Here is a 13,556-nt window from a genome sequence, read left to right on the forward strand (position 1 = left end):
CTAGATGATTATTGAGCTATGGATGAATTATTTAAGACAAATCTCAAGAATAAATGCCGGATCCAGCTTCTGATGCTCTGTCAATTATTGTAAATTGAATATCTTTGTGCTTTGGACTATAGTTCAGATTAATTCACCACTCTAAATATGCTACTGATGGGCTCAAACCTAATTGATGGTCTGAAATGTACTCTGCTGCACCTGCGACCACACCCAAAACTGATGTTGTGAGGTCCTGAAGTACACCTGTACATCACAGCAGTCAAACCACTGATCCAATCTGTCACATTGCTCTTTAAGTTCTGGACACACGTGCTGTACGTACCCACAGCTGGTCATCCATGCCAGGAGGGTTTTTCTTGACGAAGGCTCCGTAGTAGGTTGCGATGTTCCTGTGGTGGCTGTACTTCTTTAACATGTTGATCTCTGCTTTAATCTCCTCCTCCTCATCCTACAACACACAACACAATGGCAATATAGAAAAAGGTCTTTCCAGGTTTGTGAGGAGCATGTAAAGATTGAACACGTGTGTGTGTGTGTGTGTGTGTGTGTGTGTGTGTGTGTGTGTGTGTGTGTGTGTGTGTGTGTGTGCGTGTGTGTTACTTACTCCTGTGACGTCCATGACCTTGATGGCAGCAAGCTGTCCTGTTTTGACATGGCGACCCTGAAAGACACAGAGAGAAACGACATAATAAGAAAAATGATGATTAGGATTAAACAAAAACACCTAATATATATTTTTTATAACATGTCTTGTGAAATTGCATGTTAGTTCAGTCGGCTGCTGTAGTTAAAGTTGACAGATGATCACATGTAGATGATGTGATCTGTGATCTTTTTTTTTTTTTTTTTTAATGATAAAAATCATCCAGAATTTCACATGAAAAAGCTACTTGTTTTCTTCTTTCCCAACCCCCCTCAGACTTATCTTGTGGCCCCTAGGAAGGCTCCTGACTCTTATGTGGAGAACCACCGCCGAGGAGCATGACACCGTACCACTGTACTTAAGTCAGTATCACAGCTGTTAAAGCGAGAAAGTGGAAATTTATCCACCTCACCTCACCCCACACACACACCATCTCCTCATGGTAACCTAGCAACAGGCCTGGCAGGTTGTTTAGTGAGGGCAACGGATGGGGGGTTGGAAGAGGCAATAGATGGCAGTGTGTGTGCATGTATGTGTGTGTTAGGAGGCCATGATACTTCACACTCTGGGTCACTTTCACATGTGAGCTGCTCAGATTCACACACACACAGATACTCACACTTCCACTCGTGCACACACACACTCACACGCGCACACACACACACTTGCGCGCACACACACACACTGCATCTTGGTTACTCAGTGTTGCATCAGACACTGAACGCATCTGACAGGCCGAAACCACCTCAGAGTAGGGAAAGTCTTGTGTTCTCTTTCTGTCTGTCTCTCTTTGTGCGTCTCTCATCTTTGTTTTCCTCTTTTAGATTGCCGACTCCCTCTCTCTCTCCTATCTTTTCACTCTCTCAGTCATGTTGCAGCAGCAGCAGCAGCGGCTATATCGAAGTGTGAGGCGACTGTCAATCCAGAGCTTGATGCATGCTCGTTCAACACCCCAGCGGGCGTCTTTCACTCTGCATTTATACTTTTGCATCAGTAAAGCCCATACAGAGAGAAGAACATGAAGCAGAGCGACCACAATTAACCTCCATCTGTTCGAACAAAAAAAGGAAAGCACAGATTTAAGTACACTACTATCCTGCCATGACAAGAAAATGGTTTCATCGCAATACAATTTGACCTGCAAAATGTCAATTACGCCGATCAGACTGTAATGGAAATGACGCTATAAGAACGGTGCGAGTGAACCATGACATTAGGTTGTGGCCGGACAGACGAACAATGAGCTGGAACTCACTATAAAGCTTTGGAAAGCTGAGGGGAGCTGCAGATTCAGCTAAATCCTCTAGATCCTCTGAGGGTTCATCGCAGCACTTTAACATGCTAACACAAGCCTGGCTCCACTTTCAGCATTGTTATCTTATTTTAAACATTCGCCAGAGAAAATAGCTGTTGCCAAGGCATTGTTTGTGAAATAACATATTGCCGTTGCTGGAGATATTTTGGTTCTCAAATTCCCAGTGATTTTACGCATGGCTACTTGGCCTCGAGCAGTATGAAATGCCCCGGGTTAAGTGTCTGGTTCTTTGATAAAAAAAATAAAAAAAGTAAAAAGGTACAAGCCTGTGGACAGAAAAAAATATCAGGGTAGATGTAAACAACTCCCATGGTGCATGTTGGGAAGAAACACCATCAGTGAGCTACATTTTGTGCTTGGTATGGGGACTTAAAGGTGGAAAATTTCCAAGGTGAAGAGTATTGCAGAAACCATCCCTCGAGAAACTCTTGCAGTTCGCTTATTAACGGTGCACGGACTGAACTGAATAATCTGTATTGAAATCGGCAGGAGGAGAGCTATTTACCGTTAGCTGTTAGCAGCCAGTGGACAGCACAGTGCTGCATTACAGGAATTAAATCCTGTTTAGCTTCGTAACACTAGCTCTAAGAAACTTAGATCACATCAATAACAATAAATGTTGAGTCTTTTAATAAGTAAACCAATTAGTTGATCCGTCTAATTTTCTCTTTTGTATATTATATTTACTAAATTATTTTTGATCAGATTACTAAAATGAGACAAGCTACAGAATATAGACATTTCCTGTGTTGATGTACCAACTGAGCTGTTTCCAGAGCTTACAGTGTAATCTGGATAAAAAAAATCAGACTTTCCATGTCCCAAGCTCCAGATTTCTGGAGCTTTTGTGGATTTATCAACCAGAAACCTGCTTCCTTGGACCTGAGGTTAAGTGTGGGAAGGTTTTTCTGTGTCTCCTGGACGAATGGCAGCGATGAAGCAATAAAAGTCGAGGCAGATAAAACGGCAGAGATGAGAGGAAGAGATACAGTCTCAGGGAGGCCCTTTGTTTTGTTATCGCTCTTCCTCCGAAATCGGCGGCCGGCCAAACAATCTCCCAAAGGTGACGCCGGGCTCCCGGTGTGTGAGAGATTAAGCCAGAATCAAGATGGCATGAGGAAGCCGTATTAAAGCCTGAATCCACACACACACACATGCAATATAGCAACAGAGTGAGAGGGGTGAGGCAGGTGAGGAGGAGGAGAGGCAGCAGATAGAAACCGGCCTTTTGAGGCGGCCTGAGGCGTAAAAACGCTCCTCGGGTCTCGCGTTCAGACAAGCCTCACATTCTTAACCCGAACACAAGCCTCAACACATGAAGACAGAAAGGGACTGTAAGAGGCAACACATGAGCTAAGCACCGGGAGACTGTAAGGACTGCGATGGGAATGCAATCTGCACCATATTTGGCCTATAGGTGGCTGTGAAATGTCACATTTTAGAGAAACATTTCATTGTAGTCTGTAGTTTAGATGCTCTGCTGATTTGATTTTAGCTGCACAAATATTGGTTCACAAGTGAAATACATGTCCTGGGCTGCCTAATGTACCACATTTTATTGGTATTATGATTAAAAAATCTCTCTTTTCCAGGTCAAATACTGACGTGTAGGCTTGAGTGGCTGCATGTTCTGCTGAAGTCATATCTACTGCAACACAACCTCATTAATGCTTCCAAGCATTATCCTGAAATGTCATTATTACAGTGATACGGCTTCTCAGCTGCAGCTGTTTGCTGCTAAAGCTGTGCTCCTGTCACATTGCAGTTATCGTAATTATCTGTTTCTGGCATGCAAACAGTGCTCGTGTCGATATCCAAAAGTGTCATTACGACTGTATGGAGGTGCCTAAAACAACTCAAACATGGAGGGCAGAAAAAAGGCAGTCGCTCGAAGTAATTAAGAAGTTGATACGGTCGCTTGTTAAACCAAAACACCGCCTATGGCAGTGAGTGTGTTGACGCCCATTGGACAGTTTGTACTCAGACCAGCATTTAAATATGATAACATACAAACCCCTATGTGGTAAAATACTGAAATGATACTGAATGGTTTCCACCTCAAAGATCATGGGATTGTTGTTCAACAAAAAAAATATTACCACACAATCTGAAAGAAGAACGTCAGAAGTATGACGATTCATTCAGTGCAGATTTGTTTTAAAAGTCAATTCCTTTCCCCCTGTTTTCTACAAAGAGAGTGTGATTATATTCCCAGGAAGTGAAATGGTGAAAAGAAAACCCTCAATAGAGCGGGTAAATTTGCATTCTGTGGTCTGTGTACGTCACGTGTTTGCATCAGAGTCAGAAGAAAAGCCTCCCAGCTGCCAGGAATGTGATGAAAGTTAGACATGAATGAGGGCGGAGGCGTTGCTGGAGGGCTTTTAAATCAGATCTGTGCTTCACAGTCGGCAACACCTAAATGCCTCCAGCACAGGGATCAACTCAGTGTTCCGTTTTGACAAATGAAAACGAGATAAACGAGTCAAAACCTCAAAGTTATCAGCATCTGAAATCTTCCAGCACAGAGATGCATGAATGTGATCTTATTATGACCAACAATAAGACAGAAAAGACTGCTTTAACCCAGTGAGTAAATTAAAAATTCATTCTGATTAACAATGACACCAGTGCAGTGGAACAGAATGAGAGAGGTGTTTGCTGGAGCCTCGCTGTCTTTCAATCAATACAACAAATCGAATAAACTCCACTTTGCAAACGCTGATTTACAAGTTAATCAGATCCAGGAAACGCTGCCTCTTCATTGGCCAGAGCCCGTACCTGAGTTTTTACAGTCTGGTTAAAAAAACTCACAGGTTTGATTCCCCGGAGCTGCAAATGTGCTGTTTAGCAAGAAGAGTAGCAGCTAAATGACTGCAGTAAAATGTATTTTGCATGCTCTCCAGGAACTGACAGTCCTGCGCCATCATTCAAATATTCCTTCCCTGTTGCTTGCTCACACCTAACACTCTGTAAGTGTGACAGATTACTAAACCTGGGAGGCAGGAGGGGAGGCGTCCGCAGCCCCAAGGGGAGAACAATGATTTGGAAGCAGCTGCAAGATGTTGGAAGGGAGGATGAATGAAAACTCTCCTGGAAAGTAACTGAGCAACTGACCTTTTTCCATTCTGTAAGACTTTATACTTTGCCCCCTCCTATGTATTATCATTTAGTGTATTTTAGCATATTTAAGTTTTTATTTTATATTCATGCAATAACAATTATTTATCAATTATTGTATTGTTTTAAAGTTGCATGATTTTATTCTATTTTTTTGTATCTTTTATTTTATTGCATTTAAGTTGCATAATATGTTTTTTATTTGTCATTTATTTTATTGCATATACTCTGTACAATATTATTCTATTTTACTGTTATTTTATTTAGCATTTATTTTATTGTATGTAAGTTGTGAATCTGTATTAGATTTTTTATTAGTCTGATTTTGATTTCATACTGTTTTACTATAGTTAAACTGTTATTATAGCTTTTCATTCTATTATATTACACTTTTTATCGTTGTCATTGTGTGCATTGATCTCAAATGATTGAATTGTTAACTTGCTGAACTGCTTTTCCTTTATGTTGTTTCCCGTCCACACTTGTTCCGTCTCATTCTTCAGCTTGTCTGTTAATCAGTGTAGCACTTTGAACCTGTGAAAAGGTGCTATACAAATAAAGATTGAGTGAGATGTATATGTCATTGGTTTATTTAAAGACTCCAGCAGCTTCATAAAAAATATCCAGGAAGCCGCTGACTAATTCTAATTTCTGATTAAGTTTCCTGGAACAACATGATGTAATTTGGCACTAATTGTAGGCAAAATGGAAACACTTCCAATTAATTAATTCCAATTAATTTGTCGCTGAGCCTAGAGTCTTCCACTGAGTACACAGCACGTCAGCTGAAATGCAAAAATCTTGCTGTCTTTTGTTTTTCTATATCGTCTCTCATCCCGGGACTCTTGAGATCAGTGTTTCATGATTTTTTTTCTGGGGACCCACATTTTAAAAATGACAAACCCTTGCAACCCAATTCACATAAAGCATTATCTATTAATAGTGAGAAGAGTGAATTTGTGTGTAAATGATCATTCCTGATCATTAATTCTACATCACCTTATCTTAAATACGAAAACCAGCCATTTAGAAGATATACATTCAATAAATCACAACTTTGTTTGATGCAGGTGTGTGTAAAATAATTCAGTACATTATAGTTTCTACAAGGAATATTGATTTTGTATTCTTCAAAACAATATTCGCAGATAAAGAATAAAAATAACAATTAAAGCAGTTTATAAATGTACCAACATACAATTAATATGCTCTCCTCAAAGCCACAAGGCATCTCATATGATTGTAAAACACACTTCAAACTCAACAGAAGCAAAATAAAACTCATCAAAACAGGCAATCCAACAATCCCCTCTCTGGTTTGGTAAAAAATAAAGCCTAAATTCAGAGTTAAGCCTTATTCGCACAGGATTAGTATTGCCTGGGGACCTCTAGTAATTTGCAATAATTGTGGAGGACGTCTGTGATGTTAATCCCATGCAAATCAGCCATGTGTGTAATTTGTAAAATAGTAAAGTAAAAATCCCAGCACAAATTACGGGGTTGTTGGGTTTTTTTAACATGTTTTTTTCCCCTCGTGCCCTTTTCCTGCCTCATTCCCAGTTAAAATGGCTCTACAACCTTTAAATTACACCATGTACATCGAACATGAGTGAAGATTCAGTAACTGGATTGCCAATTTTTCAAATTTGTTCAGTAAAATAACAGAAAATGTACTGTTTCCAGGAAAAACAGGAAAAAGGAGCATGGTGGATAGACACATGCAGCCTTGAAAATCATCAGATGGAAGGACTCACTGACTCACTAGAATGAAATTTAGCCGTTGAAGTATCCTTAATTGATGAAAGTGGGTGATTACGTTGGGTGTTTAATGGCAGCAGAGTGCACTTTCTCTCTTTTTAACTGTTTAAAAAGTGACCTCAATGACAAGCAGGTAATGTTACCACATTAAGATCATAGAAACCACTTTTTCTGAAGTAAAAATGAGATATAGTGTAAAGTGTATTGATGCAATTATCGATGCTCCCACACTAACTACAAGTGTTTTTACAGTATTGATACTTGAAGTATTGATCTGCCGGCTCCGACAACATCTTTTATGAGGTGATATTTCTTTGAGCGTGTGTTATTGTTTTAGCTCTTAATTTACCCGCCGTGTTCTGTGATCGACTACAGTTTGTTCTATCAATCATTTTGCCAGAGGAGGCGTCCCCTTGTTGAAGCAGCGGATCAATACCCAACGTCCAGCAGACAGAACAAGTGTGTCGAGGCGATGTGTATCTGGTTGTGTATAAGCAAGTGATAGAACACACACACACACACACACACACAGAGTCTGCGTGGGCTTCTACCGCTGGCCGATAAAATGAGAAAGTCAGTAGTAGCTTCGGTTTTAGTCAGAAATGTAATTTCTTTGAGCATGATGGAGAGTGAAATGAGGTCCTCCTGAGCCAACAAATCTCCAATCACATCTTTTAAACACACTGCGAGCCAAAACGCAGCGCATAATAGTAGGATTAGTTCAAACCAAGCAATAATGCTATAATGATTACCAGGACCAACGTGGCGGCTCCTTTTCTTTTATATTATGGAAATATTTCACCAAAATCTGTTTCTGAAAACAAGGGAGCTGGAGAAAATGAAGCTTGGAGATGCTGAGTCTCAGCTCAATGATTAGATTAAAGATTTTCAAATGCAGCCATTTTGCAATGGTTTATGGGATGAATAGTTCCTTCACTCTTATTATGTACACACCTTTAGAAAATGTTTTATAGCTATGATTCTCGTAGTTGCTTCCATGCTTGAACATCATTACCTGCAATTCTACTTTTCTTTTTGCTGCAAAGACAGTCGACCTTGCAGTGGAAAGTTTCTGACTCGTTAAAGCCCTCATTATCAGATAAAAAGGATGCTACAGTTTCTAACCTAAATGTAGCTCGTTGTTGTTCATAGGAGGAATATTCACACACACGCATGTGGCGGCAGATTATAAAGTCTTACCTTGTAGACCTGCCCATAGGTGCCATTTCCAACCAGTTCAACCAGCTCAAAGATACCAGCTGGGTCCTGAGAGAGAGAGAGAGAGAGAGAGAGAGAGAGAGAGAGAGAGAGAGAGAGAGAGAGAGAGAGAGAGAGAGAGAGAGAGAGACGGGAAGAGATGGAGGGGAAAAAACAACAAGACAAAGTTAGTCAGGGGAACAGAAATGTTATGGATTTAGGAATTTGTGTGTGAGGAATTTGACCTTCACACACACACACACGCACACACACACAGACAGACACACACACACACACACACACACACACACACGCTGCATAGCTGTGGTATTACCCTGTGAAAAGTCTCTCTCTCTGTATCACCACACTGTCATTATTCCATCAATGGGTAACCTATGATAACGTATGTTTACGGCCGTGCCCCCTCGACATACTTACACAACCCATCCATCTGTTAATCCACGGCAACGCAGATCACGCTCAGCTAGTTTCAAGTAAAGTTGCTGTTTCAACGTCCTCTGCAACTCAATGCAATTTCTACAAAGAGCCGACTCTGCAGCAATCTGCAGAATGTCCTCTGATGTAAAAAAGGAACCTTTTTAGGAACCAACCAGCTACTTCTATGTGGCCACATGCACAACAAAGACTGCAGACAGGAAGAAGTGGAAACAGCTGATCAACCATGAGAGTTAAATGTTCGCTACATCAGAACTCTGTATTACCTCTTTTACGACAAAGCGAGCGTAAAAAAAGTTTTATCTCATTTTGCTGTTTTGATTCAGCTTTTCTATTGAGAAACTTCAAAATGTGCATATATGTGAATGGAAACAGGACTAGTGTGACAGGAAACCTGGATGAAAACCAGCAGGTGGATTAAAACACAGACATGCAGACAAAACACACACACACACACACACACACACACACACACACACACACACACACACACACACACACACACACAAGATAATCTTATCTTCAGGCTGATTAAAATTCAATAACACAGATCTGGATCTTTAAACGTACCTGTGTGTTTGGTATTAGTGTGTGTGTGTGTGTGTGCTACACTAGGCCACAGCAGTGTTGGGACTACTGGAGCCTCCTGAGGGGGATTAGTTTAAAAAGCAGCGTTCCTTTTCACTCAAGGTCAAACAGAAGCACATCTAATCCTGGAAGACCTCACACACACACAAACACACACACACACACACACACACACACACACACACCTGTACGTGCCTTTTACAGGCCTTACTAACTGTAAAATTAAAAGCATTAAAAGAAAAAACCCCAGCAAAGAAGAAAGATACCAGGAGCTGATCAGAATGTGAGCAAGGCAAGTTGTGAGCAGCTGAGAGTTCCCATTGACATGCAGCACACAGATGCAGGAGTTTGCACACAAGAGCATGATTAGAAGGCTGTGAGGGTGCAGTTATGAAACAAGTTTAACACGGAGGCCTTTCTGAGCACATAGCTGTTAATCAGTATACAGTATAACATTTAACATACTGTGAAGTTTAAAAGAAAAAAGGAGAACAATTTTGTGAAAGCTTTCATTTTCTTTCATTAAAAAAAATAGGTGGGAGTTAATTTAATAGTTGACAACTAATTGATGAATCATAGCAAGTCAATAAAGAAGTAATTGCAAGAAATTGGGGAATTAGATTTTGAAAATTAGCTAATTCAGTCTTCAACTGAGAAGTTGGCAACTCTGAAATTGGCTTTTTTAATTTGTTTCCTATAAAAGGTCAGCCGGTTCGAACCGTCCTCCAAACTAAATGGCTAAATCTGTAGTCAAAACAGCTTCTTGGTGTCTCTATAACATCTGACGGCAGGAATCAGGATGTTGTCTCAGGTGTCAAACACTTTGTTGACCCATCCGAGCCTGCAGTCCGAGAGGTTTCAGCGCTTTAACAACAACTACTTCTGTCCGGTAATCCTACTGATGTAGGTCGCTCTAGTCTTTTGTACACTGATGACACATTCCTCTGGTGATGATGCGTTAAGCCTCTGTTTTATTGTTTGGAAGAGAAAATGAAAGTAAACGTTCTGATAATTGTGGACGCTTCAAAGAGTTGTTATGAGGAACAGTTGCTTTGTTTACAATCGGTTGGACTCTTCTAGACAGAACTGATTGACAAAACGGGGAAGTTTGAGAAGAACGTTTAAAAGCAGGTCCCTTTCTGTCCGGAATGAGTTGCACGTTGTGTGAATAATGATTGGGACGCTAAAAGGAAGACATGATGTCTGCTCCGTCTCTCTCTGTGAAGAATCTTCAGTCTATCAATGAATTAATTCTGTCTCAGACCAGAGTCCTCAGACATGCTCAGCCAGCGAGGAGGATGAAGTGGAGGTGAAGGACTACATCCGTGATCATGAGTGGAGATCATTTTGGGACGTGAAACAGGAAGTGTGTGTGCTTGCCACAGGCTTTGCGTCATACTTAAATGCCCCCCCCCCCCCTCCCTCCCACGGCTCTACGTCCTGGGTGACCTAATTTCTCGTGGAGAGAGCGAGGATTCTCATTTTTACACGAACATACACGTTTTCTTGGTTCTTGTGTCTATCTTGATGTCTGTACGTCTTTGTCGGCCAGCATGTTTGTGTGTCTGTCTCTGTAAAACACACACACACACACACACACACACACACACACACACACACACACACACACACACACAGACATGCAGTCCCACCCGGTTGAGGTTGAGCATGTCCAGACTTGAGCGTTGCTCTGCAGGTACAACTGTGTTGCGTAAGCAGCAGGCGAAAAAAGAAAGGGAGCTGTGCAGAATAACACACACACACACACACACACACACACACACACACACACACACACACACACACTCACATGTAGTTGTGTAGTTTGTCATCAGAGCAGTTGAATCCAAATAAGAAATTCTAATTTTCTCTGATCATCACACTCCATCTATCCTCTCTCTCTATGTCACACACACACACATTCCAACACTGTCTCCTTCTGTACACCTCCTTTCCTCGCAGTTTCGCACGTGCACGCGCACAGACACACAGACGGCCACTGCAATGCAATGTTGCTGTCGCCACAACATCACGAAATGGCGGAACTCGCTCCTGTTGCGGTTATGATCGCAATTATTCACGCTGTGTGTGTGTGTGCGCGTGAGTGTGTGTGTGTCTGGGAAAGAGAGAGAGAGTGCGTGCATCTGTAGCCTCTGTATGTGTGTGTGTGTGTCTTTGAGTGGTGTGTGTGTGTGTGTGTGTGTGTGTGTGTGTGTGTGTGTGTGTGTGTGTGTGTGTGTGTGTGTGCTGTGAATCTGTCAGTGAGCAGGCAGCTCAACATCTGCCCCACATAGTAGGCTACAGACAGAGCGGCCTCTATTATGCTGTCTGATGCACGCGCATGGGGGTGACTGCACGCGCGCAGCAGCAACAGCTCAGGGCCTCATTACATCACGTCCCAATTGTTAAGAAAAAAACATCAACAACAAACAAGAGTGTCGGTGGGAGGCAACATGATCCAACATTCTGCTACCCGACCTGATTTCCTCAATCATTGGCGGCCGTGCACGCGCGCTACAGCCCACACACTTTCACCACAAGGGTAACGCACATGCACGCGCACGCACAGCAGCAAAAGCAGAGGAAAGCGCAGGGAGACGCATCCTTGCGCGGCGCACGGAGGGGAGGGGAGTGGGTGAGGATGAAGAAGAGAGGGGAGGACAGGTGCTCAAAAGCCTCGCGCGCGCGCGCACACATAGACACAGCCACCACACGCACGTGCACACAGAGGGAGACATTTACCCGTAGTGCAGACAGGTCTATCTCGTCCAGACTCCGCGCAGGGGAGTCGCTCGCCATGGTTCTCTCGGTAGATACGGGACTCAAGATGGAAGCTTCCTCAACGACCATCGACCGAGAGGTGCAGAGCGGCGCTGATGAACACACACAAACACTCCGCTAAAATAAAGAAAATGTCCCCACCCGCCCCCCAACAAAAATCCTCGTGCAGGCGTCGCTTTCCCGGCGGGAGAAATGACCCGCTCCAGGGGGCAGAGAAGGCGGTGGAGCAGCGAAGGAGGGAGGCGATGTGCGCGGTGCTCCAGGTGCTACATGCTGCTCGGCGCGCTGAATCCGGCGCTACATACCTCCACCTCCGACACCCAGTGTGGACAGGATAGGTGGAGGACTGGGGACGGGGTAGAGGGGGTCGGTGGAAGGGGGTGGGGGTGCCACACGCGCACGCGCACAGAGGGAGAAAGACGGGAGTCCGCGACCGGGCACAGGAGCGCACACAGCAGCTGGGGGAAGGCGCACTGAAGAGCGAGCACACACCGTCGTTCCGTCCGTCCGTGTGGCGGAGCAGCAGCAGCGCGCTTCCCGGGAGTGGCCTGCGAGGAGGCTGCGCTACAGACAGAGACGCCCACAATGTCACACGCGCGCACGCACGCACACACACCTTAAAGCGTGGTTGGAGGAAGAGGCACGCATCTGTCTGTTCCTGTATGGCAGCTCATTAAGGACAAAACAAACTGGCGATCAATGAAGATTCTGAGCTGCAGGTCACCGTCTCACGTCCGTAACTGTTAGGGGCGTGCACGTGCACGAGGGGGCGAGCACCCTGCCCCCGTGGGACATTTTCATGCTTCATTTATGTCTTAATGTCACATCAGAGGGACACTTAAGTGGTAACACCAGTGCCCTCCGGTCTCTGCGTGTCTCTCGTATTCCAGTCACCGAGCTAAGCATCGGATTTTCCTATAAATGTATAACCGGCAGAAACGTCCTGCTGCTCTGAAGGTGTCTCCAGGATCCTGAACAGTCTTCCTACCATCTGGATGAAGAACAACAAAAAACAGATGCACAATACAAATATTGGTTTCTATTTTGGAATCAGCTTTTGAAAACATGAGCATTATTTTGTATAAAACTATAAAATAGTGGAACATAATTGAATTTTGCATTTCATTAATGTTATTCATACATTACACCAATATAGTATCTGCAACTTTAAGAGGGCAGGAGGTGTACTTGGATGTGGATTATGGCGACTTCCACCTTGATCGTTTATCCAATAGATTTGAAATCCTGTCCAACTATCCAATGAGAAATGCACCTGTTAGATTGACTGTATAGACCTGTTCAAACTGTCTAATTGGCCTTCCCTGTTGCAATGTTTGGTACTGCAGGAAGTAAACTTAGACCAACGCTGTTGCAACAGAATGGCAATGACAAGTCCTTCCCCTTCAAAACAAAACACTGAGTCACACAGAAAATGTTCCTTTTTCCATTGTGACTCTCTGGTGGCTCTTTGCAAGTGCATAACGTTTACAGCACCGTAGCGCCCTTTCAACCTGTGTAACTCCACCCCCCCAGTTCAACGAATCAGTCGCCTCGTCGAGGTAGCGTGCAGGGGCAGATTTGTAAATGCATGCTTGAAAGCACAGTTTTGATTTTACACACCCTGCTGTCACTGTTCTCTAGCTGCTGCCAGATTCTCAATACCTCAGATTTCTGACTCACCTGCAGGTCACACCCATG

The 13,556-nt window shown here is 43.2% G+C and overlaps 1 protein-coding gene across 13 annotated transcripts in view; it reads right to left on the minus strand.

Moving 5' to 3' along the window:
• tnikb (TRAF2 and NCK interacting kinase b) overlaps positions 1–12,368 on the minus strand; it is a 46,248-nt gene extending 33,880 nt beyond the window's left edge. For 7 of the 13 annotated variants that reach the window (XM_084034129.1, XM_084034133.1, XM_084034130.1 and 4 more), the window contains exons 1-4: positions 11,820–12,365; positions 8,037–8,102; positions 608–664; positions 326–451 (exon numbers count right to left, since the gene is read on the minus strand). In XM_084034129.1, the coding sequence (XP_083890255.1) occupies positions 326–451; positions 608–664; positions 8,037–8,102; positions 11,820–11,927 (357 nt within the window). In that variant the 5' untranslated portion in view covers positions 11,928–12,365. Of the gene's footprint in view, positions 1–325; positions 452–607; positions 665–8,036; positions 8,103–11,819 lie in introns of all 13 variants that reach the window. The other 6 variants (XM_084034139.1, XM_084034138.1, XM_084034132.1 and 3 more) reach the window with 3 other exon arrangements.
• Between the last annotated feature and the right edge of the window lie 1,188 nt (positions 12,369–13,556).

The sequence above is a fragment of the Eutrigla gurnardus genome, assembly GCF_963514095.1.
Source record: "Eutrigla gurnardus genome assembly, chromosome: 18".
NCBI classification, from domain to species: domain Eukaryota; kingdom Metazoa; phylum Chordata; class Actinopteri; order Perciformes; family Triglidae; genus Eutrigla; species Eutrigla gurnardus.